Source organism: Cyanistes caeruleus, chromosome 2, assembly GCF_971803275.1.
Source record: "Cyanistes caeruleus chromosome 2, bCyaCae1.hap1.1, whole genome shotgun sequence".
Taxonomy (NCBI): Eukaryota; Metazoa; Chordata; class Aves; order Passeriformes; family Paridae; genus Cyanistes; species Cyanistes caeruleus.
The window spans coordinates 58,404,925-58,429,698 of NC_141702.1; the positions used below are offsets into that span (position 1 = coordinate 58,404,925).

The 24,774-nt window shown below is 40.7% G+C and overlaps 1 protein-coding gene across 1 annotated transcript in view; it reads right to left on the bottom strand.

Moving 5' to 3' along the window:
• The window catches only part of SYNE1 (spectrin repeat containing nuclear envelope protein 1), a 290,474-nt gene extending 272,222 nt beyond the window's left edge, over window positions 1–18,252 (bottom strand). The window contains exons 1-2 of the mRNA XM_086877258.1: window positions 18,155–18,252; window positions 9,081–9,346 (exon numbers count right to left, since the gene is read on the bottom strand). Coding sequence (XP_086733384.1) covers window positions 9,081–9,144 — 64 coding nt within the window. The 5' untranslated portion in view covers window positions 9,145–9,346; window positions 18,155–18,252. The remainder of the gene's footprint in view (window positions 1–9,080; window positions 9,347–18,154) is intronic.
• Window positions 18,253–24,774: the final 6,522 nt, after the last annotated feature.

The window sequence follows — 24,774 nt, forward strand, 5'->3', positions numbered from 1 at the left end:
CAAGTCTGAGAACTACGAGCTCCATTCCTAAATAGCATTTTTTCTTTTTTTTTTTCTTTTTTTTTTTTTTTTTTTAATATATAAGTAACTGTAAGCAAGCAAATATTCTGCTTTGCTACACTGGTTTGGCCACAAATGATCTTGAATACTGTGCTCTTGCATGTAGAGTTGGGGTTTTTTCCCCTCTGAGACGGGAAAGCTAACAGTAATACTCTTCACGTACAATTGCTGTTGTAGTTCATTCCGTTCACCTTATGGAAAGAAGATTTTTTTCCCTCTGCTTTAATGAGCTTAAGATAAAGTCTTTACAGAACAGCTGCTGCATTGACAAGGTCTGTGGCTTTCTCGCAGTAGCACCTTTAGTAAAGATTTACAGAAGCCCACACTGAAGAGTGAGGAAGCTGTGCCCACCCAGGCACACTGATGGTGACTCCCAAGCAAGCTGGTGAGGTAGGACAGACCATGCAGTTATGTCAAGATACATGAGCTGGCCTCTAAGAGTGAGGTGCAGAACATTCTACTGCATTTGTACAGGCCTTTGGCATCTCTGTAAGGGGATGATGAATTTTCCCAGAATTGCACTGGCACAGCTAAAGAAGCTCAGTGATTTGGATAAATCTAAACTATATCTCAGCTCTCGTTCTGCAGCAATGTCTGTGTGGGTACAAGGTGTTATTAAATGTTCTAGATGTATCTCTTATCTGGGTGAATACAAGAGTTTTCAGCTTAGAGACTTACAGGTTTTGCAGTTGTTTCACAAGCCTAACAGTGTTACAATGAGATTATAGATATTCTCCATAGTCACTTAAACAAATATACACCAATGAGGGCATAACCCTCTTTAAAGTATAAAAGACTATGTAACAAATACTGAAAAGTAATTACATAAAATCTAGTGAAATTACAGTAAAAGAATCTTCACAAATGACATCTCTTAATATGTTAATGTTTATGTTCCATGTAATGAAGCTCCAAAAGTTATTTCACAGCAATCTTTGTTAACAGCAATGACTCTTCAGCAGGGAAAGCATGAAAAGCAGATAAATCAGAGAGGGAAAAGCAGGTTAAGGTATGAGCTCTTGGGCCCTAGACCAAGCTGTGCAGGGGCTGAGCTGGAGTCTAAGAACTGTCCCTGCTGTGCAGGAACTCAGTATTTCTCCTCCTTAACTGGAGGCTGCTTATCCTGAAACATCAAATTGTTTTTCTGCTACTTCCCTAAAAGTTCTGATATTGCATTAAAATGATCATTGAGAACTTAATCAGGTTCTCTTTCAAAGTACAGGATAAAGGCTAGCTTTTTAATGTTAGTCCCAGTTCCTTTACACCCCTTCTGTGAAGAACAATGTACATGGAGCAGCACCAATTTAAAGTCTACCAACAAATGAGAACAAGAAAACTTACACCCCTAAATACTAGCAATCAGAATCTGAATTTTAAAAATAGCTGTGCAATTAAGCAGTCAGTTATTACTTCCTGTAAAATGTAATAATATCTTTCAAACATCTCTTTTTAGTTTACCATGGAGACATAAATTCCAAAGAGCTAGAGAGGGGGGTTTTGGTGGGTTTTCTTTCTTTCTTGATTCCTAATAAGTCATTGACACTTCCATCATAAAGCTCTTTCTCATCTTGGATGAAAGACAGAACAAGTAGCCTGTTTTCTTGCACCCAGTAATAGACGATTCACTTGGATCCATACAAATGCCAACTAAAAAACCTCAGTGTGAGTCTAAAATTAGAACCCAGTGATATGAGTCACAAGGAGAAGCTTTGTGACAGAAACAAGGATATTTTTAAGCAAATGAAGTCTAAAGTGCAAAATAAAAATGGCGTTCTATAAAAAAGTCTGTGGAATAAATTACTAATAATTGTTACATGTTATTTTTCATCTATGTGTTTTTTCTACCTGCAAGTATATTCTCTGAAATATATTATTATCCTGGTAAATAAATATGGTGAGGCTTTTGATTTCTACAAATGGGCAAAACATGATTACAGCAAAATTGTAAAAATTGTAAAAACTTTCTCATTTAAATATTTTACCTTTATGTTACAGAAGCCTCTACATTGGAATAGAATCATGACCAGCAGTAATTCATCTACAAAACTGTTTTAATCCCTGTTTGATTAGTAACAAGAGGCATGTACTACTGCATTTTTCAGTTTTTCTGGTATTAAAAAACAACAAATGTAGTATTCCCAAAGGGAGCATTATTTATGGTGATGACAATAAGCTATGTTCAAATTTAATAACACACCAAAATATATTGTAGGAAGGTATTACAACACAGATCTGAGGAAATAAAGTTTAATTTTTCAAGCCTGAAATGTATATAATAGAAATAGGAAATCACAAAACAGACAACTGATAAACTGTCTAACCTGCATTAAAAAACATGTCATCAAAATATTTTGAAGATATTCTGCTTCTTGATACCCCCAACCCAAAGCTATTACTAAAATAACTGTCTAGCAGCCTGTCAGAATAGAGGGGGCACTCTCAAAAATAAACACTGCTATTTTTTCCTTCTCAAAAATCTCTATCTTCACTAAACCACCAAAACTGACACATAATTGTCCCTATTTAGGCTCCCTGAAATATCACTTCACACCAGTAACAAATATGGCAGATGTTATTTTGAGACAAAATCTTAACTGAAAACAGTTTTTGAGCCTCAGATAACACTTTATCGAAACCAAAATTAAAGAGCTGCAGTGTGGATGCCTACATACAAACTTGTCAAATTATAGTGAGCAGCACAGAGCTGCTGAAGACAGGTTCATGTAAAACACAACTTGCCTGACATATTTTGGATATCCACTACATTTAAGACACAGCATTTTAACCACCATCTATAAAAGAGTTCAAGGAAGATTTTCCTCTTGCATTTTGCCTCCTGCATTTTGTGTAACAAATCCTGTCAGTGTTTTAATAGTAGCATAGGAGAAGGATTTCAATTTTTGAACTGTGCTTCTTCACATCCAAACGAAAGCAATCTCAGTGTGAGACACCACCATGTCAGCCATTTTCTGCCCTAAATATATACTTTATCCCAGATGAAAACTGGAAAAATATGTTGTTTTTTCCTTAAAAAGCAACTCAAATGCAAAAATATATATGCAATTTATATCACCTGTGTGATTTTTAATGCTTTGTATCCTGGTGACTAACCAAGTGAAAAGAGGAGCACAGATTATTTTAATAACCTGTGGAAACTGTACTGTGGTAATCAAAAGGGAAAGCAAGCAAAAAAACCAGGAATATGTTGATTTACATTGTTAGTTTTGTGGTAAAAAGCAGTAGAAAAAGTGTAAGCTAAAAGAGAGCAACATTTACTTAAAAAAATTCTAAAAATGTAGTTTAGATCACTAACTTGCAATTTGTTAATGATGAAAAACCATCTAAAAGTAAAAATACAGGACCATGCCTCACTAAAATGCATTCTGCATTTCACATACTGCCCCAGGACTGTGTTCTCACTAAAGAGAACACAAAGTGAATGCTAACTGCAGTTAAAAAAAAAAAAAAAAGGGAATAAAAGAAAAAAGGCAGCAGATGTTTTTTTCCACTGAGATTTTTTTGCACCATATGTCACAACAGTCTAACTATATGACAATATATTCTAATATAACATGATGCCTAAATTCTGTTCATATTTTAGTCATTTGTACTACCAGGGAAATGTTTCGGTCATATCCTTTCCCCCATGTCTTGGGGATGTTTATTTTGCAATACCTGCAGGTAGTTCCAAACTTCTCTTTACCAGCAATACACCAGATTATTACCATCACATACCTGGGTCAGAAAAAACCTGAAGTAGATTCTCACTGGACTTGTTTGCATATGTATAAGCCAAAATTAAATAGTTCTAAAAATGGTAATTTACAGCATTCCATAGTAACATTCCTTATCAAATACTAACTAATATTTAACTTGAATATCACCAGGTACAGACTATCCTTTCACACATTTTTGTTGTAGTAGATGAAAACACTTGATCTCCTTCATCTTTTTTTTCATCCTTTAATGATCTTCTTTGCAGCTGTCTTAACCCTCACACATAAATCTTGTATTTCAGGATTTTGTTCTGAAATAGTATTAACTTAAATTTTCTCAAACTGAAAAAATAATAGAAAAGGATATTGAAATCCTGCTCAACTTCCTCTTATTATGTGGGCTGTAATGTTATTCAGATTCCCAATTCATCATTCAGATTTACTTGACCTTCAGCTCAGAGTCCATACCAGTCAAGAGTCAAAAGTGTTTATTTTCGCTCAACACGCTGCCAGTGAGAAATGAATTGCCTTAGATAAAAGATTTTCTCACCTGATAGATTAATAATTTACACTGGCATTTTCCATAATTCAAGAAAAACCCAAGAAAGAGGCAGGAATCAAACTGGGACATTTTAGACAGTGAAAGACTGCAAGGAAAAGGCATTAGCACATATACACATATACACAGTGTGTACTGGTTTTCTACAAGAAAACTGGATAGAAGAAAACCTTGACCACAGCAGTGTTTGTAATATGGGGATAAAACCCAGTTGTACCAAGATGTGCAGCATGCCCTTCCTGATCAAGCACATTTTTTCAATTTTGCTGACGTTTACAAATGTGATCTTGCACTTTGGTTTTGCTGACAATAAAATAGTAAATGACACTGAAGGAGAGACACTGCCTTTTCCCAGGAGCTCATTTAGCCTCTACAAACCAATTCTCAGCTGGTTCAGGTCTAAAGTCAGAAGAGGAGGACTGGTGAAAACAAAGTTTGGAATGTTCATGCAGTGAAGAAAGGTATTTTCAGCAGCAGATATCTGTTAAATCACCCTAGCTTAATGTTAAACTGTGGCTCTTGGCACTGTTGACTTAGAGAGAAAAACAGAGGAAAACACCAGCAAAGGTACACATTAACAAAGAGCCTATCAGGTAATGAGAAAAAAAAATGTACTGTTTAGTTAATGCTGCTGGTATGGAAAAGAAATGCTAGGCTGTAAAAGGAAAGAAAAGATGAGGCAAAACTTAAAGGGAAGAGCATGGGGGAAAGGGAGAAAGGACAATCCAGGAGAAAAACAAACCCACAACATCCTGTGAATAGTGCTAATGTGAGGAAGGCATGAAACTACAGCAGGTGATAGTCAGTTGTAGGTAATTTTACATAAAATAAGGACTGAGCTTGAAGCTAATTTGACCTGCCTGTACTGAAGCTTTTCTGGAGTGTATGAGTGTTACAAGAACAATGTCTCCTTTCCAACATGGTTAGTCTTCATGCATGACCATGTTCCTTGCTTTCCCACCTTAGCTTTTCCTATAACACGAAGTATCTCTACAGTGAGTTTACAAAACCCCAAAATAACAACAATCTAAAGCGAGTTTAAGACCCTAATAAGAACAGTGGTGCAATCCAGAAGAAACAAAAGATTGTAAAGATTTTTTTACTCTTCTCTATCATTTGTAGAGGGTTTTTTCACACAACAAAGTTATTGTCTTGCAATGTTATACTGTTTAAATTGTTGTACTTTGTACACTCTAGTACTGCTTTTACTGCATGGAGTTTAAATGGGTAACAGTCTCAAAATACCAGTTACAGGACAGGAACCTAATTTGGGTGGCATATATGCTTAGATTCTAGTGCAGACTGAATTTTTGGTGATCCACTACAGAAAAGGAAAAAAGTGTCCTGTTTGACTAAATGGGAAATCAAAAGGCAAAAACAACAGAAGGACAGAAAGGCGGGAATTAGAAAAGCCTGCAGTAAGAGTATGCTACGGTGACTATTCAACATCACCTTACAAGCCAGTAAGAATAAGTCAGCATAATGGAACAACAAGGTCCTGAGGAATGGGACAAATTACACATTTCTTCTTTTCCATTTTTTTTTGTTTTGTTTTGTTTTTTTTTCCTTCAGAATAACGTGAGCATGACTGCAGTTTTCCTGTAACAGTGCATACTAACAGAAAATATTGCATTTCATGATGGTAAAGACTGCAAATTCATAAGAGCTTGACTAGCTTATCTTCCAGCACTCCCTACTTTGATATTTGTAGCTATCAAAGATGCTTTATGAATCTTTAGTGTATAGCTACAACACCAATGACCTTGCACTTCCTATAGGCTAAGGAGCAGTGCTTTTGTGCCAACTGGCTTTAATTCCCAGAGTAATCCAAAAAGCAGTCCCAGGAATGTAACTCATATTGGTGGTGTATACCAGTTCTGCTTAGGTTTCATGGGTGCTTTTACAATATGAACAACTAGGAAGCGTAAGGTGCTGTATAAAACCTAGAACTAGCAAGTTTGTCTTGGCTGTTTGTCCCAGGTGAACTTCTGAGCCAGTGATACACAACGTTATTCAAAAACTCTGTATATGCAAACAGTGGATTGCAAGTGTTATAATAACCAAAGAGAAATGACTGGATATATACATGTTAAAAAACCCAATAAACAAATAAAAATACCAACCAACACAGAATCAACTCTTTTGCCCTCTGACAGATTTTAGGAGAGCATATATATTTGTGTTCACTAAAAGTGTCTCCAGCAGATATTTCAAAACTGGTGTTGAGAATCCCAGTGAAGAGTTGCATTTTTCTGGTATTTCCTACACTCTCCCACCACAAACACTCACTGGAAACACATAAGGCAAATTTGAGAACCATGTGGAGGAGGGAGCACAGCTTGCTTTACCTCTCAATGCTGAAGAATTTCCAGTACTGACATCTTGCAGCACTGTCTAAACAGTATCACACAAGAAGAACTCTCCTGCCTCAGCTTACAGCCAGGTACAAAACCAGGCGTTGTCAAGCACAGCTGCTGCTCTGCACTGACTGAGGATCCCCCAAACCAGTGCCATTCCTGTTACACCTTGAATGCTCTCAATTCCACTCACCCTGAGCTGTGCCCCTGGCTGTGCACTGATTCTGGGCTGCCTGACAAACACACCAAGATATGTCCCTGTGCTCCTATGCCCATCTACTCCTATTTCAGCTGACTATAATTTCTGAAAGGTAGAGCAACCTCAATACACAAGGGCTTAGGTAGTCGCAGTGCAGACTGCCTGCTCATCCATAATGCAGAGCTACAGACTAAAAAAAGATTTAGGCTCCAAGCACTCTAGCTTTGGCACAGGTGATTTATTGAAATAGTGCATCTGCAGCAAATATCAAATCCCATCAATACCAAGATGAGCTGATTTCGTCTGAGAAGCAAATAATCCAGTTACAGGTATGACCTGAAATTAATAGGCAATGCCAAATTTCCATCCAATTCACACATTTTCTTTTAAAATGTCCTCACTTCAGAATTCATGTAATTGTTTTTGCTTAATTTCCAAAAATAAAATAATATTAAAAAATTATGGCAAGATGAACTATGAATCAGATTTCAGCAGAGCCACATACATAAAAATTAAGAAAAAGTGTAAAAAACCCCAAAATTCAAATAAACACAACAGACATTTTGTTAGCAACAGCTTTATAGATGTTTAGAAAGCTAGCACATAACAGTCTGATAATTAATGGTCCCCACATTCTGTAGTTATCGTCTGTAGCAACCTCCTTATACACTGCTTTAGAGTACCAGCTTGGATAATCCTCCCTGAACACAGTTCATCTCCCTGATGCTTTCCTTTGCAAAATGTCTCTATAACCTTTGAGTACTTCTGCCATTTCTCTCATGCACTTCTTCATATTCCTCAGAGGGTCTCATGGTTTCATAATTATTTCATTTCTTGCTTCAAGTCTCTCAGTATTTTTTTCTGTAATACCTACAAGAGTTCATACAAATGTATAGTAGCCTGTGATAAACACACTGTGTGTGCCCTAAGACACCTGCCTGCTCTGTGGGCAAGGCTGCCTCATTGTGCCCTTGCACAGTCTCATTCAAATCTACCTGGAGTGTCTTAGTCTAATGTTTAAACCATAAGCCCTCTGAGCATGAAATATTTCCTCTCTCTATGTTTGTTGGCACTTTGAACAGCCATTGTCCAACACAGTGGCCTAAGAACTAGCAGACATAAAACCAGAATGGGAACCCATAGCAAATGTACAAAAGGCTGAAGAAAATCAAGCAGAACCATGCTGGAACTGATGGAGTGCTGTAGCAGGTCTAAATAGGACAGACTCTTCCATTTATCTCCTGAGGTTACATGGAAATCATTCCTACTAATAAGTAGCTGGTGGCTGGGGAAGTAGGTTCAGATCTGAACTGAAAAACAATCAATGGAAAGAAAACCCATGAGCAGATTAAGCTTCCAGATCTAGAGGATGCAGAAGGGGTTATCAGGTTTTGCACATACAAAGCTTTTGTTGAAGTCAGTGGAAACTAGTCTGTAGAGGAAAGAAGGCCAGGGATTTATGATCAAGTTGAAAAGTTAATAAAAGTGAAATCCACAGCAGTAACGACCATTTGTTTTTAGTCAATATCATTATTTGAATAAAAAATATTCCAAGTGCAAGCTTTTAGCATCAGCAGTTAGGTGTATAACTTCTAAGAAAACACAATAAATTTATTTAGTAATGCTATATTATAGGAACATAAAACCATAGTGAATAATCAACTGCAAAGACATTCTGTGATATGTTGTCTAAAAGGTCATCAGCTTGAGGACTAACGATAAGCTCACTGAGCTATGAATTCTTCAATGCTTAACAATATAATAAAGCACTGTTCTCGTTGCTAAATTAATAAATATTAGTTTATCAGTATAAAAGATCTACCAGTTGACTGTAGTTGAGAAAAGAATGAATATAATTTGTATCCTCTTTTCTATGAGAAAACCGATACACACATCAGGTAACCTGGGGGAAACAGAACCAAAACAAAAGTCTCATAGTCTTCAATTCAGTGTACTGTCCCATGGAGCCATGCTCAGGTCAGCTGCTTTGAAGCATCACTGTTAATGCTATACCACAGGAAAAATAAAATCACAGCCCTTTAGATATACTAGAAGTACTTTCCAGTAGATGAGTTTAGAAAAGCTACTAAACTTCAGAAATATTGTTCTGACTGTTCAGTATAGTAGAAAATAGGAACTTCCATGTATAAGGGTGTGGCAGGGAGCGCCAGCCCAGGTCAGCCACTTACCTTGAAGCCGTTGCATGACATTGGCAATGTCTCTAGATCTTGCCACTAGTCGGGATGAAGCCATGATCTCTTTGGAGCGAGTCCACTCCCCCTAACAGAATTCTCCCTCCAAGCTGTGGAGCTCAGTGAGACGAGGGTCTTGGACAGCTTCCTTTTAGCGTTCAACCCTCAGCCGTGGCAGAGCATCCCTGGGGCAGTCAGACACCTCCAGTCCAACGCTGGCCCCCATAGGGCCGGGCAAAAGCAATGGTAAACAGCCTCAACACCTGAGAAAGAAAGCACCAAAGTTTAGAGGAAACTTCTACCAGCTCTGAAAAACTAAAGAGTCTGAGCCTTAATGGCTGTCTTAACAGGTAAAGGGTTTATGTTTTGCCTATAGGGTACACCCCAGCCAGAGACACAATTAATGCTGAAAGCTTGCTTGGCAACCACCAAGCAGAATGAAGCTGCAAAAAATAAATCATTGAACACAACTGGCAATGCACCAGACATCAATGCTTTCCCAAGGATGCTTGTGGATGTTGTTTTAGAAATAATAATGATGTTATACTTATTAAAAGTAACATTGTAATACTTTTTAACAAAGAGTCCATTAAGCTTAAAAGAAAAACAAAACCATTTGTAAAAATCCAAAACCTGTGCAATTCTCATTCTATTTCACCACGGTAGGAAGAAGTATGCAACAGAAACTCATCGGTCGGGATAACTCCTAACTCCACCTGACAATGTGTCTGAAATATTTGGATTAATATACTTCATTATTAAATAAAGTTGTATTTATATTCCTTTTTTAGTGTAAAACAATGCTGTATTTTGTGTCATTTAACATCAAAAGCTGTGAACTAGAACTGCGACACAAACGCTGCTACACTTCTGCATCTATAACAAGAATCTGTGACTATAAATCTGGTCTAAAAATAATCTAATTAGATTCTGCAGATAATGCTATCAATAAAACCTTATCTTCTGAGGAACAAGTACATGTTTTGTATGTATGCAGTGACTTCCCTGATAAGAAATAACTGAGTGTAGAGACACCGAGAATAATTGGATTCATACCATAGACTCTGGGTGCACCCCAAATTCAAGATGATATTCAGCTGATCAATATCACAAATGTGAGTGGGTTTGTTGTTGCTGTGCATTTTCCTCTTTTCCTGGCCCCAAGGCCTGTCAGAGAACACAGCCCTCCATTATCAGGCAGACAAGCCTTTAGGCTGCACAGCTTCAGGCGTGATGAACTGTCCCAAAGGAGCTGTGTCAACATGTAAGGGCGGCCAGAGGAAATGGTATTTCTACATTTCCTTTTCTAACCCTTCAAACCTTGCCTGACCCAAGGTACATCCTGCTTTCCCTCTTACTGATGCTTTTTTATTGTATGTTTACCTTGTATTTTGGATACCTAAATGCTGCTCAGGTCAGCAGCCCTAAGCTGGCTTTAAATCAGTGAAGCCGAGGGAAACACTTCTGACGGGCTACACTGCAGAACAGATGGCAAAGTCCACCCATGTCTTTGGGCTGTTCTCTTGCATGCCATGGCCACCATGGTACTAATACCTACTCCAGACACACTGCTGCTGTTTTTACATATGCCTACACTTTACATGACACCGAGATGCTCATGTCCTCACTCTCTCCCATGTGCATCTGCTCTCTCCTTTAGTGGCCTCCTCTCCTCCGTTGCCCTTCCCACCTTCCAGGCTCTGCCCCACACACTGCTTGGGGTGCACAGGGACTCTGCCTGTCAGCCACCACTTCCCAAGCATGGAGAGACACCCTGGCAGGAACCTCACGCTTGTGTCAAGCAGGCATGAGAAGGTGCCACCACCACACCTCAGCCACAACACTGGCTGGGGCTGATGGTCCCCCGGTGTTACTAAATCCCTGCAGAGAACATCAGCAGCAGCACACCAAACAGCACCTGACTGGGTGGATGGGGAGCAGGAGGAGGATTTCTGTTGCTTGTGTTCACATATGACAGCTTGGTGAACTTTGCTTCCTCTGCAATATTTAAATGAAACATCAGCTTTCCCAACCTCATCCAAACCAGAAATATTTGCAACACAGTGGGTTAAATGTAGCCTCGCTTCTGCAGCAGTGACACTGCTAACATTTTGAGCAGTACTGTAAGCTGGGTACAGCCACCCTTAGTAGCAAGCTGCTAGACTAATTTATGGGCAGGGATAAGGGGTATTAAAAATGCTTTATCTGATTGGGTTTTTGGCTAACAGCAGTAACAATATCAGAACACCAGTTCACTCACACTGTGACAGAGCTGGCATAAATCAGCTGTACATGAGCAGATTTAGAGGAGCTGTGGAACATGCTGATCCAAGTCCAAGTTAAAACAGTCTGGGAAAGTGTTATGAAGATGTATGTTCAATATACTCATACAGCAGGCTGAGTCATTGTGCAGCGATAAATGGCAGGCTTGCACTTAATAATTTATTTAGCTGATATTAAATTATATGCTGCATAAGAAGAATGTGTGCTTCTAAATACAGCTCCTCATTCAAAAGCTCCTTTGCAAGCAGTTGGAATTAACTCATTTACAGGTGACACTTAGTTAGTACAGGTAGGGAGGAAAGATTCTTGTGTGCTCAGTCACCTCCTTTCATGCAGAAAAGCACAGCTCAGAGCACAGCAAAACATCAGCAGAACAGAAGAAAGAAAGCTTCATGCACCCTTCTCACCTATCTTCAGGCAACACTTAAAAGTTTCACAGAACAAAAAATCATATGTGGACAGTAAGGTATTTAATGTAATATAGAATGGGAATTTTTCACAGTTTTTACAAATACTTAAAGCCATCAACAAAATATTTTTATCCTGCTAAAATATTACATTTTTCAGATTTGTATGCATTAAAATCTTAAGTATTAAGATTATTACTTAAAATTAAGTATTTGCATAGTTACTACAGAATAATTTTTAATAAAAGGAATGACTTTTAAATTTGTGTGTCAGACACAAAGTTGTGTTTTCAGATGGATAGGTTTTCAAAATACATAGGTTTTATAAAAAGTGCATGGCTCAAATCTCACAAGTCTTAGCCTGAAATAAACCTGAAGCTAATGCTGAATACAAGCTAGTCCCTGTTTTAGCATTCAACAAGTGTTTATTCAATATTATAAATGATTCTTTTTTTTTTTTTTTTTTGGTCTGAACATACATGGAATCAACAGGCAAAAGGGTTGAAATAGGGTTTGCATATAAATTAGGTAAATTTTTTATTACATCTGCCACTTATCTGGATTTAATGGAAAAAGTTACACTGATACCATTTTCTTTTATTAATATCCTGGTACTCTGAGTTTAGATGAAAGGAGAAAACATGAACTTCTCTCATATAAGAACCATTAGTCTTTATTAAATTGCAGTTTACAATTCTCTGGGTTATTTTGTTCCTCTCTTCAACTGCCAGGAAAACGAGACGTTTGCTCTATGGAAGAGATAAGAAAAACACTGCATCTATTGTGGGTTAACTTTTCTGGGTCCTCTGTTTAATCCTCTTTTTTCACTGTGCTCAGGAACACTTTGAATCAATAATATATATTTTCCTTTTATTGATAAAACTAGAATACCATTGGCAAGACCAGATTGCAATTTATCTTTTAGTTCTTAAAGTTTACAAAACATATTAAAGGAAAACAGAGCTGCCTGTCAGAAGTGTGGTTCCAGAGAAACAAAGAGACATCTGCTAGGTGCAGATGACATCTACACTGTGCAACAAGGGCTGAAGATAAACCTGACCAAGAAGAGATAAACAATTCTCTGACTGTACTTCATGTTGCCACAAATTGCAGATTCCAGATGAGCCCAACAGTGGTTCCTTCCAATCTTAGCCATCCTGTGATTCTGTGACTCCCAGTCCACTGGGCTGATGCCACATATAGCAGCTAGAAGAAGCTACTGATGTGAAAGTATGGTTGCACCTGAAAATACAGTTTTAGACTTCTATAAACTCCCATTATAGAACCCTAATACATAAAGAAACTCCAGATAAACAATGATAAACACAAATAATAAACAGAGGAGAGCAAGAAATAGGGGCAGGCAGTGAAAGGACTGCTTCTAATCTGGGACATTTCAAAAAGAGATCTTTGAGAGGACAATAAACAGAGTAATAAATTCGAGGAAGCCCTGCATCTAGAAGACATTTACAAATCAAATGTTACACAGATATAAGAAATCCAGTGGAGTAACTGAAATAACTATAGCACACAAACTGAACAGTACCTCAGGAACAACTGAAATAGGGTCAAGTGCTGGGGTGTCATTATGTATTAACAAAGAGGCAGACTTCCCTGGTAAGCAAGAGCTGCACAGAACTAATCAAGCAAAAAAAATCCAGGAAAATAATTTTCAAGCATAGTTTACTGCTGTAGTTCAAGAAGTCCACTTTGATCCACAGATTCCATTTCTGAAACATAAGAGGTCTTGGAAATGCTGCCAGGTTGATAGACACTACTGGAACAGATGCAATTCTATGAGACAGCAGTGAGCCTCCTGCCAGTCAGGAATAAATGACTCACAGAAAGATAGGAACCAGAATATTCTGGAGGTTATAACTGTGTTTTTGAACAGCAAATAGTCAGAAAACCAGCTTGCTTAGGTTGGATGTAAGTGGCAAGAAAATGCCAATCAATAGAAAATAGCTCCAACTAAGGAAGTGATTGACATTGTCCATAATATTACAAGAAGAATCCAAAGCATGGAAGCAGGTCAGGGGATGGTCTACAAACACTGTGCTTAAAATATAAATGAAAGGGAAATCAGCAGAGGAGTCAACTAGCCTGAAAAGTGCCTCCCCTGTGAAGCAGCCTGGGGTTTTCTTTCAATCCAAAGTCTAGTAGCTTTACACCTGCTCAGAACAGAATAGAACTGCTCCAGATGTAATTGGAAAAGCCACACCCAGAAATAAGCGGGCAGAAAGTGAGACCATGAGAAGTGAAGAGTGTTGCCACAGTGTGTGCAGAATACAGGGATGAAGAGAGATGTGCTGAAAGACCATCTGAGAAATAAAGACAGCAAGCAAATGGTTTTTAGCCAAATAAGTAAAAAGGAAAATAGAAAATAAGATCAAGGAGAGATTAATTTGCCTCAGTATTATACTGATTGTTCCACTGAAGAGATTTCTGATAGACAAGGCCATGACAAAAAATGGAAGTACCACTCTCTTAAATAAACTCCAAGTTAAAAGTAGAAAAACTCAGTAAGATTCACTCCAGGATATTAATAACTGGTATATTACAAATTGAGGATCCATTTGCAAATTTATTTTAATAAACCTGTCAAGTTGCAATTGATGCCTACTGGATATACAAAATTCAGAGCTAGGATGAAGAAGTGGGGTAGAGTGAACCAACATGGTTCTCTTTTTTTCCTCAGAGAAAATGCAGTATCTCCCCACTGATCTTCCAAAATCCAGGCCAGCAGAGGAATCCATTTGGTAATTTTTTCTGACAGCTGAACTGCAAGTCTGCAGTTGTTCCCTTAAACCCAGTGCAGCAGAAGTCAGTGGACACTGGAACTATCCCAAAGGCAATGGGACATAACTGTGCACCACATAAGATCACGGAAAATGCAATTTTGGCTCTGAAAGGTGTTTTTGATGGTTGAATACCAACATTGTCACTCTGTGCTTCCTTTCTCTACTGACAAAAATGCATTGAAACAGGAACACTGAAACACAATGTTCTTTCTCACTGACCATCCAACCTCACACTGACTTAATGTGCAGTAACTACTTGAAGATATTGACATTTGTTTTTCTTGGACAATGTGGGGCAACAGAGAGAGAGATTTAGATCTTCTCTGGAACTCCTGACTATTTTGGTTGATCTAAGTATCCTTAAGCATATTTTGGAGCTGAACTAAAGTTTTAGTCTGCAGAAGGTTGAAGGTCTTGCAACAGCAATTAATAATTTGAAAGTTCAAGGTAATTTGCACATCTGACATTTAAATCTGTGGCATATATGGCACACAATCTTCTATGTTTTACCTACATTCTACTCCAGCATTTAAAAATTATTTGTACGATCCTAGTCATGCACATACCTATGTATGTATTTACATTTCAGCAAATGAGTGTTTTATTATCTATCTTTTCTTAGTTTTTTGGTAAGATGGACAAAAATCCAGTGGTGTGATTCTTGTCTTGAAAGCTTTAATTCCATTGGAACAAAAAATGCAAACTGCTCTAGGAGAAAATAAAGGGAAGAAACTTGCTATTTTTAGGAAAATTGGGGGAACATACATTTTTAGATACATGCAAAGAAAGGTCATTCAGACTTACTGATACAAAAAGTTAAAGACAGTTTAGTAATCCTGTTACTGAAATTGTGCAGCAATGCATTACAGTTATATAGCTGTTGGTAATAGCAGGAGACTGGGATCAGTAGCTCATTACCTTCTACAAACACAGGATATAATCCTTGCCTAAAAGAGCTTACTATCTGCGCAGACAAAGACAGGGTGAGGTTAAGATCAGAGGTCACAATACACAAGCAAATAGGACAGAGTGAAGTTCACATCTGAAATGATGCCAGTTAACGGTAGGAGAATTGTTCTGATTTTTCTGGTTTAACACTGATGGCACCTAGATCTGTGGCATAATATGACCTATAGAACAGGACAATTGCAGAGCTACATCTGTGGGAGGAAAAAAAAAAAAAAAAGAAAGAAAGACAACTAAAATAGAAAACACTGAAGCATCTCAGGAAAGGGTGGGTCACACCAGGTTTGAGATAAGCAAGTAAGCGTCAGTTCTTCGGTATTCCTGCACATCTCCCAAGCAAGAAACTTTGCTAAGTATAACTTATAAGTAAGTGGCAGACAGCTGCCATATGAATGCAAAAGCAGAAACTTCTCTGGTTTTCCCTTTAAATTGTGTCTTTGAGTGAAACAAAGCCAAAAGTCCATTCACTTCAGATGTACACCACTGTACACCACTGCTGTTGATTTTATGACCTCTAAGGAGACACAAGAACTCTAAAGTTCTGTCACTAGCTATGGCAATGAGTAAAGTAAGAATAAAAACAATTGTTTATATTTTATGCATGTATTTTCTCAATAACTACTGCCACCAGTAGATAAGAAAAAAACTGAGCCACAACTGACTTCCTTTAACACAGCATAACCGAGGTGGGTTAATGTGGTGTCTTGTCTGAAGGGAGAATGTATGTATATTCCTCTTGGGACCAAAGCTCTGTAGACCCCCAGAAATCACTCTCACTTTGCTGGCCTTGTTCAATGCCTCACCCAGGAAGACCCTCTTCATTGCCAGGAAGTCTTACTCTCTCCTCAAATTTAAATACTAATAGAGTACTCTTCTCTCCCTATGTGCCTCTGCTCTCCCTGATCCAGTACCAAAGTTAGTTTCTTTGAGCAGTGTGCTTGCTGACAGGCTGTGTAACTCTGCGTGGCTCCAGTGAAGTTCATAAGCTCTTAAAAAAACATCACTGAGGACTCTCATATTTAATAAAGACAAAGTAATGGTGCATGAAGGCATATAGTCATTACAAGATTCTTGTGTCTGTATTAATTACAGAAGTCCAAATCACTACTGAAACTTACTCCAATAGCTTGAAGTAAAAATAAAAATTTTTTAAAATCTCAAATATATTTGGATTCACCTGCAAAATACATAAGCACTGGTACTTTCTACTCAGCAACATGGAATTTCCATGGACATACATTGTTTCTGAAGGTAATGTTAAACAAACAAACCAAAGCACACACTATGAACAGGAATTAAGGGAACAGGTGGGAAGTGTAGGGATTATTCCTTCTATATTCACATCTAACAGGGTTTGCAAAGAAGAGAATTTAATCACTCCAACACGCAGCACCATGCTTATTCTGGAGAGCTCCTTTCTCGGGGCAAAACTCTGGTGCTTTAAGGAAAGTGTGAAACTCTCCGAATGACAATGCCTGGCTCTCACCGGAAAAGAACTCCAAAATTTTAACACTGTACCCCAGAAATCAAGTTTTCTCATGTCATTTAGCACACAACAAAGATTTAGTGTAACAAACAAAAAAACCTTTCTGTTTACCAATTAAAATGAAACAGCACCCTGATTTCTTCTGTCCAGTGGCAACATATTAACATAGCCCATAGCATTTACATCCTGGGATCCGTTTAATGTTGAAGTGGGCACAGGAATCACAGAAACAATACTCAGAGATCACGGAGAGCAGACAGTCCATCACTAGTACTACTACAGGAAAGCGCGTGCCTGTTAGGAGTCGTTCAACAGGCTCCGCACTAGAGGAGTTCTGGCAGGCAGCCAGAAACACCACATACTATTTCCCTACAAGCCACACAGGTATACATTCCTCATAGCCAAGCGCACTGGAGTTCCCCTCACCGTCACACCGATGATTTACTTATGTATTTCCTCATCAAATTCCGGTATCTGGTCTTTCGTAGCAGGTTACTAATATTCCTTACAAGCACTTTTCCTCAGCGTGAATATGGTTGTGAAAATCCTAGTAGCAGCCTCGTCGGTGAGTATTTCAGCAGGTCTTACCTGCGGGGAGTCACCACAGCAGCCAGGGAACATATGGGCTCTATGCATCGCTGCCGCGGTGCACTTGTCCTTTTTGCACCATCACTGCGTGCAACCCAGGCTAAAACTGGCTCCCCGGGAGCGCCCATCAATAGTCACATTTCCTTTGGTTAACTACGTTCTGGCCTGCGGCGTGTGACTGAGCACAAAACTGGCTATCTCTGCAGCACACACGTACGTGCACTTCAGGAGGAGAACCACCACAGCCCTCCGCCGGGTTTGTCCGCTCCGAAAGGGCAAAACCTCAAACCCCCCCCCCGGAACACGGACAAACTCCGCAACCACGGCACCGAGTTTCGGATTCACCTCAAGCCGCTTCTGCGTCGGGGGGCAGGAGGCGGCCGGCGAGCAGCGGGCAGAGACCGCCCCACGGGACCCCCCTCTTCCCGGCCGCGCTCCGGCCCCTCTCGGGCGGACCCGAGCACCCGCAGCCCCGGGGAGCCCCCGGGGAGCCCTCGGGGAGCCCCCGGCCCGGCCCGGCCCCGCTCCGCCGCGCCCTACCTCCGCCCGCCGCACCGCGCTGCTCCGCGCCTCGGCGCAGCTGCCTGGATACCGAGCACAACACGCCGCGCCGCCCCGCCCGCGGCGAGGAAACAGGTGCGGGGGTGGGGAGAGGGCGGGAGCGAGGCTGCGAGTGCCGGGGATGGGTGCGAGTGCCGGGGATGGGTGCGAGTGCCAGGGATGGGTGCGAGTGCCGGGGATGGGTGCGTGTGCCAGGGATGGGTGCGTGTGCCAGGGATGGATGCGAGTGCCGGGGATGGGTGCGTGTGCCAGGGATGGGTGCGAGTGCCGGGAATGGATGCGAGTGGCGGGGATGGATGCGAGTGGCGGGGATGGGTGCGAGTGCCGGGAATGGATGCGAGTGGCGGGGATGGATGCGAGTGGCGGGGATGGATGCGAGTGCCGGGGATGGATGCGAGTGGCAGGGATGGGTGCGAGTGCCGGGAATGGATGCGAGTGCCGGGAATGGATGCGAGTGGCGGGGATGGATGCGAGTGGCAGGGATGGGTGCGAGTGCCGGGAATGGATGCGAGTGGCGGGGACGGATGCGAGTGCGGGCTGCAGCCCGTGCCCCGGTGCCCGCTGTCCTTGCGCGCATGGCGGGGGGGCCGCGCCCCGCCCCGCCGCGGCTGCAGCAGCAGCAGCAGCAGCAGCAGCAAAGCCGGGACAGCTTGTCCGGGGGCGGCTGCCGTGACCGCTGCGCCGGGGAGTTGGAGGATGAGACACCGGCCTCAGCCCCGAGACTCGACACCCCCGAAGTGCGTTCTGGCGAGTAGCCGAAATACTTCCGAGAACGACTGTACCGAGATGTCGCTGCTAATTACTACTACTAGTTATATTACTATCATTATTATTATTGCTGCAATATAGAGCCTGCTGTAGAGCATTACCTTTGGCGTAGGCTCCAGAGCATCATCACGCATAAGGCAGAGAGCTGCACAGGCAAACTGGGACAGCAGCTCTTACATAACAGCAGCAGGACAGAAATATTCAAAGGAGCTGGCAAGACGGGTCTGCCACTTTCGAGCTCAAACCACGCTAACCGTGCACAGTGCTTGTGCCACCAGCATAAAACGTGATTCTGCCTCTTCCAAAGATATTGCACAATCCTCATGATTTAATTTCCCTTTTTCCCTCCTTCATTTTAATTGATTCCATTAAGGCTAGCCTCATGCAGGAGAGAAGGATATTTTTCTGCTTAAGAGATGGATCATCTCTGGTCTGTGTCATTGGGAAAAAAACCCCACTCATTTGGAGCTGAAATGGAGAAGTTGGGAGAAGCAGTGCCAAAGAACCTCTTAGTTTTCATAATTTCTGGCAGTGCTGCAGTGATTCTACAACATTAGCATGCAGGGTGTTGTTTACTGAGTGGATGGATAAAATCTGAGTTAGACAGCAGAGATTACTCAGCATCACCCCGTCCTTTAGCACCAGTCACACTAACATGGGTGCTACCCTCGTGATATGAGCACTTACACTTATAGCACCTATCCCAGCACTATGCTGCTATGGATTGCACACTTGGAGCCAGGATCTTGTGTGGAAGAAGCAGACATACCAAGAGCTACAGCAGGAATTCATGTGAAAGTGGGATATACATATCTAGGTCACCTCCAGCCATCCACAAAAATTACCTCTTTCTGACAATGAGTGTAACCAGGCATACTAGGCCTGATTTTTTCCTCCTTTCGAAGACTTGTGGGATTATTTGGTTGGTTGGTTGCTTGGAGGGGTATTTTGGGAGTATGGGGGTATGGGGAGGTGGGATGGGGAGGAGGGAGAATGTGCAGGAGGGGAACTGAAAAGCTTTTCTCATCCAATTTTTCTTACCTCTTTGTCCTTCTCTGCCTTACCCCATACCAGCTGCAGCACCAAAAATGGCAAAGGAAGAGTATGCTAGCAGGTTTCTGGGTTCACCCTCTCCACATATATCCTTTTGCTGAAAAAATTCCTCACTTTGCTGCCTCTTTCAGAAAATGCTATCTTACTATTCTAGGTTAAGAGTGTGAGTATTAACCTGAAGGAGAACCTTTTCACTGCAAAAGCTCAGACTTCATATACTAATATTACTATTGTTAGAAGCAGTTCAGCAAATTACTTGTTAGTGTAAGCTTCAATTTCAGTACTAAATTCTGCACTGTGTGTTTTAAAAGCTCGGCTAGAAAAAAATTGTTTTATCCTAAGGACAACGTATTTGTCAGTATTATTTTTTATATTTTGCTTTTAGTTGTTAAAAAGTCATGATCTGAAATTGTTGCCTCTTGGGTATGTGTAAATACCTTTCCTGAAAGGACAGGCAATTAGATTTGCTAATATATAACACCCTCAAGGGCTGCTGCTTTTAGCTGACACATGAAGAGATCTTTCACACTGAAGAATTTGGGGCACTCTTCTTCAAAAGAGTGCATTCAGAAATGCTGCCTATAGAAGAGGTAAAGTAATGTTTTGGTTTGCCTCAGTATTGTATCACTCTCTACTTGGTCCTGACTTCAAAAAAAAGACTAAATTAGGTAGAGGAAATCCAGAGAACAGCCATGGGAATGGTGGAAAGTCTAGAACACTTAATTCAAAACAAGTCTGAAACTGTTATTCAATCTAGAGATTAAAAACTGGTATGAGATATAAAAACATTCTAAAGCAGCACTAAAAGGAAGGGAATCATCAGTGTCCACAGTGCATAGAACAAGAAGTAATCTGCTTACCTTGTACATGGTATTGTCATATCAGAAACAAAAATTTTAGGGAGAAATAAAGCTTTGCATCACATACCATAAGAAAGAAGTGAAACTGGCATTGTGGAATATATTTAAGCTCAGACTAGACAAGTGTTTTCCTGGAAGGCATTTTTAATTTTTTGCTATTTTGTCAGGGTGCAGAACAGGATATCTCTGTAAGTGTCTGGATCTCTTTCGAGTCCATTTGCTGCAACTGTGAATGCTGAGCTGGTTTGAGTGAAAGAGCATACCCTTCTTCCTGCAGGTTTTGCAGTGAGCAGTAGTTACCACTTCCTTCCTGTCCTAAACTGCCACACAGTATCTCTGTACAACCTGGAAGCATTGCCACACACCTCCTGAGAGACGTGTGCACTTCTACATCTCGTTTTCATGTACAGTATCAAGCACAAATGTATAAACATTTAATCAAAGAATCATATCGTTTGAACAAAGACTTGTAAAAACATCAAGCCCAGCTGTTAACCCAGTCCAAGTCCACCGCTTCACTTTGTCCCTAAGCATCACACCTACATGTCTTATAAATACATCCAGGGACAGGGAATCACTTGGCTGGGCAGCCTGTTCCAGTGCATGACAACCCTTCCCATGAAGAAATTTCCCTAATATCCAATCTAAACCTTCCCTGATGCAACTTGAGGCTGTTTGTTCTTGTTCTATCACTTATTAATAGGGAGAAGAGACTGACACCTGTGTTGCTACAGCCTCCCTTCAGGCAACTGTAGAGAATAAAAAGGTCCCTCCCTGAGCCTCCTTTTCTCTAGGATAAACACTCCCAGCTCCCTCAGCCACTCCTCACAAGACTTGTGCTCCAGACCCTTCACCAGCTCCATTGCCCTTCTCTGGACACACTCCAGCACCTCAATGTCCTTCTTGTAGTGAGGGGCCCAAAACAGGATTCAGGGTGTGGCCTCAGCTGTGCTGAGTACAAGGGAACAATCACATCCTTGCTCCTGCTGGATCTGGTTTTTAATGTTTGCCACTGGCCTTCTTGGCCACCTGAGCACAGCTGGTTCAGCTTCAGTGGTTCTTGACCAGCACCCCCAGGTCCTTTTCCCTCAGGCCACTTTCCAGCTACTCTTCCCAAAGCCTGTAGCATTATCTCTGTGCCCCAGAGACAGGACCTGGCACTTGGCCTTATTGAACCTCATGCAATTGGCCTCGGCCCATCAATCCAGCCTGTTCACATCCCTCTGCAGAGCCCTCCAGCAGATCCACCCAGCCCAGTGTCTCAACTGCAAGGTTGACTGACTGATTAAGGTTGCACTTGATCACCTCGCCCAAATCATTGATAAAGACATTAAATGAAGGAAAGGAACTGACCCCAGTACTGAGACCTGGGAAGAACCACTTGTGGAACAGCACTTTTTATCCCTGAGCCAAAGCTCTCTGGTCAGCCAGGGCGGTCTTTCCTGCTGGCTCATCTTTCAGTGCATTGGGACAGCCTGCTCCTGCACAGTTAAGGTTTCCTTCCTGAAGAATGACCAGCCTTCCTGGACTCTTTGCCTTTCAGGACTGCCTCCCAAGGGACTGGAAACAAGTCTCCTAAACAGGCCAAAGACTGCCCTCCAGATGTCCAAGGTAGCTGAAATCTCTCCTTACTTCTCCAAGAACCTAGAAGCTGTAAAAGTGCATGATTCTTTTTCTGCATAATTTTGTTTGTTGTACTTAAGTGCTTATGTTTTATATTTGAATGTAACAAAAATCTGGGTGAGCAAACTTTGAGAATAAAATAAAGATACAACTAGAAACCCGAGAATGTATTCCCTCTAACATGAATTGTACAGAATTACATGGAATACAGCAACACACCATTTCACTTCCCTTGCATTGTGCTGAAATAAATATAGTGAGATGAGATTACACAAAATTATGTGGGAGTGGAAAAAAATCAGGAAAAACTTAATCTGCTAAACTAGTATATTATACTGTGATATGTGATGCATTCTTGTAAGTGAAGTTATCAAAATTATAACAGCTTAGAGATAATTAGGATTTATATGTACTGAATGAGTTCAATCTAGCATATGGCAAGAGTCAATCTAAAACATGGCATTTATTTCTAGTGTTAGTCACCCCATTTTTTTCAAGAAAGTCATTATATCATCTCAAAATGCATTGTTTTGACAATTTTCTCTTTATGCTTCACAAGTTACACTAAATTGGAAAAATAATACTAAAATCTCAAACTTCTATAAAAGAATGAAAAGTGGATACCTCAATGTTGTGTAAAATAGGACTCAAAGGTTATTACTTGAAGGTCTTAATCAAGCAGAAGAACTGCCAGCCTAAAAATCCCACTAGAAGCTGCCCAATCCAGCAGCTGGATAGCAGCAAGGGTGCCAGAGGTTGGTGTCCCCACATCCAGGCTGTAGCACGGCTGAGCGTGCACTCCCAAAAGGTGTGTGTGTGCTCATGGAGTGAATGTGCATGCACAGGAGCATGGAGCTGCATGCACAGGAGCATGGAGCTGCATGCACAGCTCAGCAGGGACCAAAACCACAGTGCTGACACTTGCCACAGGACCAGCCTGATCCTGCCTTATCGGGGGAAAGCCTGAGAGCAGAGTCTGTATGCAAATCCATATCCAGCCAGAAAGGGTGAACCCTCCCGCAGTTGGTGTTGAACACTCCATTGTGCCAGCGCTTGGCCCCTGGCCCAGTCTGCCCAGCTCCTGAGGCTCCTGAGCCCTGCTCCACTGGCAGGGAAAGACCCCCTGCCACATCAACAAACACTACTCCTTTTTACAGGACACATTTTATCCTCTTAGCCTTTCATTTGTCTGCGCTCCTCTACCCACCCTTGTGCCTCTGGCCCCTTGTGTGCTGTGGAGATGAGTCTTTAAACACATAACCTAACATTTCTTAACAATGCTTTGGCATAGAAAAATTTAATAAATAGATAAACAATCAAACAAATAAATAAAATCGGTTTAAAAATTCAGATTACCATGGTAAGAGTAAATTCTTTGAGATGAGCCATTAGCAGAAAGCAATCGTGATCACATTGTGCCACCCTGTGGACTGTATCAAAAAGATGTTTCCTTTAGCGCTGGGCTAAAAACATGCTGCAGGAGCAAGCCGAGAAATTCTCAGCCACCAAAGCAAAAGTAATTTTGTGTTTCCTTACATTCTGATAGAGAAAAAATGTCCTTTTGAACTGTGTCTTTGAACAACACTGGGCAGCTTTTCAGCTGGCACCGATCTCAAGCAAACAGGGACAAATATCTTATCAGGAAAAGTCATAATACCTTGGTGAATAATCTTCCTGTTATATAACACCAGGCAAAATAATTGTATCTCTTAACTTGCTTACAGATACATGTGTGAACAGAAAAAGCAATCTATCTTAAATTATAAAGAAATCAAAATAATTACCTCTCCGAAATACAATATTCCAATCAAACAACAAATCCTTGTAGTAAAAACAATTAACAAGATGGAAACCACAACGTGTGTCAGTGGCCAGCGTAAAGTGATGATTTGGAGACTAAAATAAAAGACCTACCTGGTAGGAAGAGAGGGCTCATGGGAAAGTCGGGGTTATTAGACAATATGGAGTTGTCTTTTAAAATGTAATGTAAGAAATTATGAACAGGATATTTAATAAGAGGTGAGAAGCACGGTGTGCCCCATGAGGCAGCTAAAGCATCTTACAAGAACAAACTGATGTTGTCAAAACATGAGAAGGCAGGTGGTATCAGAGATTGGAGAAAGCATTATTTTCTTAAGAAGAAATGGATTTTGGGCCTTGTTGCTTTACTTCAGTAGTTATAATAAGCATATGGGTTTAGTGTGAGGCTAATCTCCCTGATAATACAATATCTACTTGGGGGAAACCTTGGTATTTCATAATCTTTATGATATTAATATTTCATAATCTGTAACC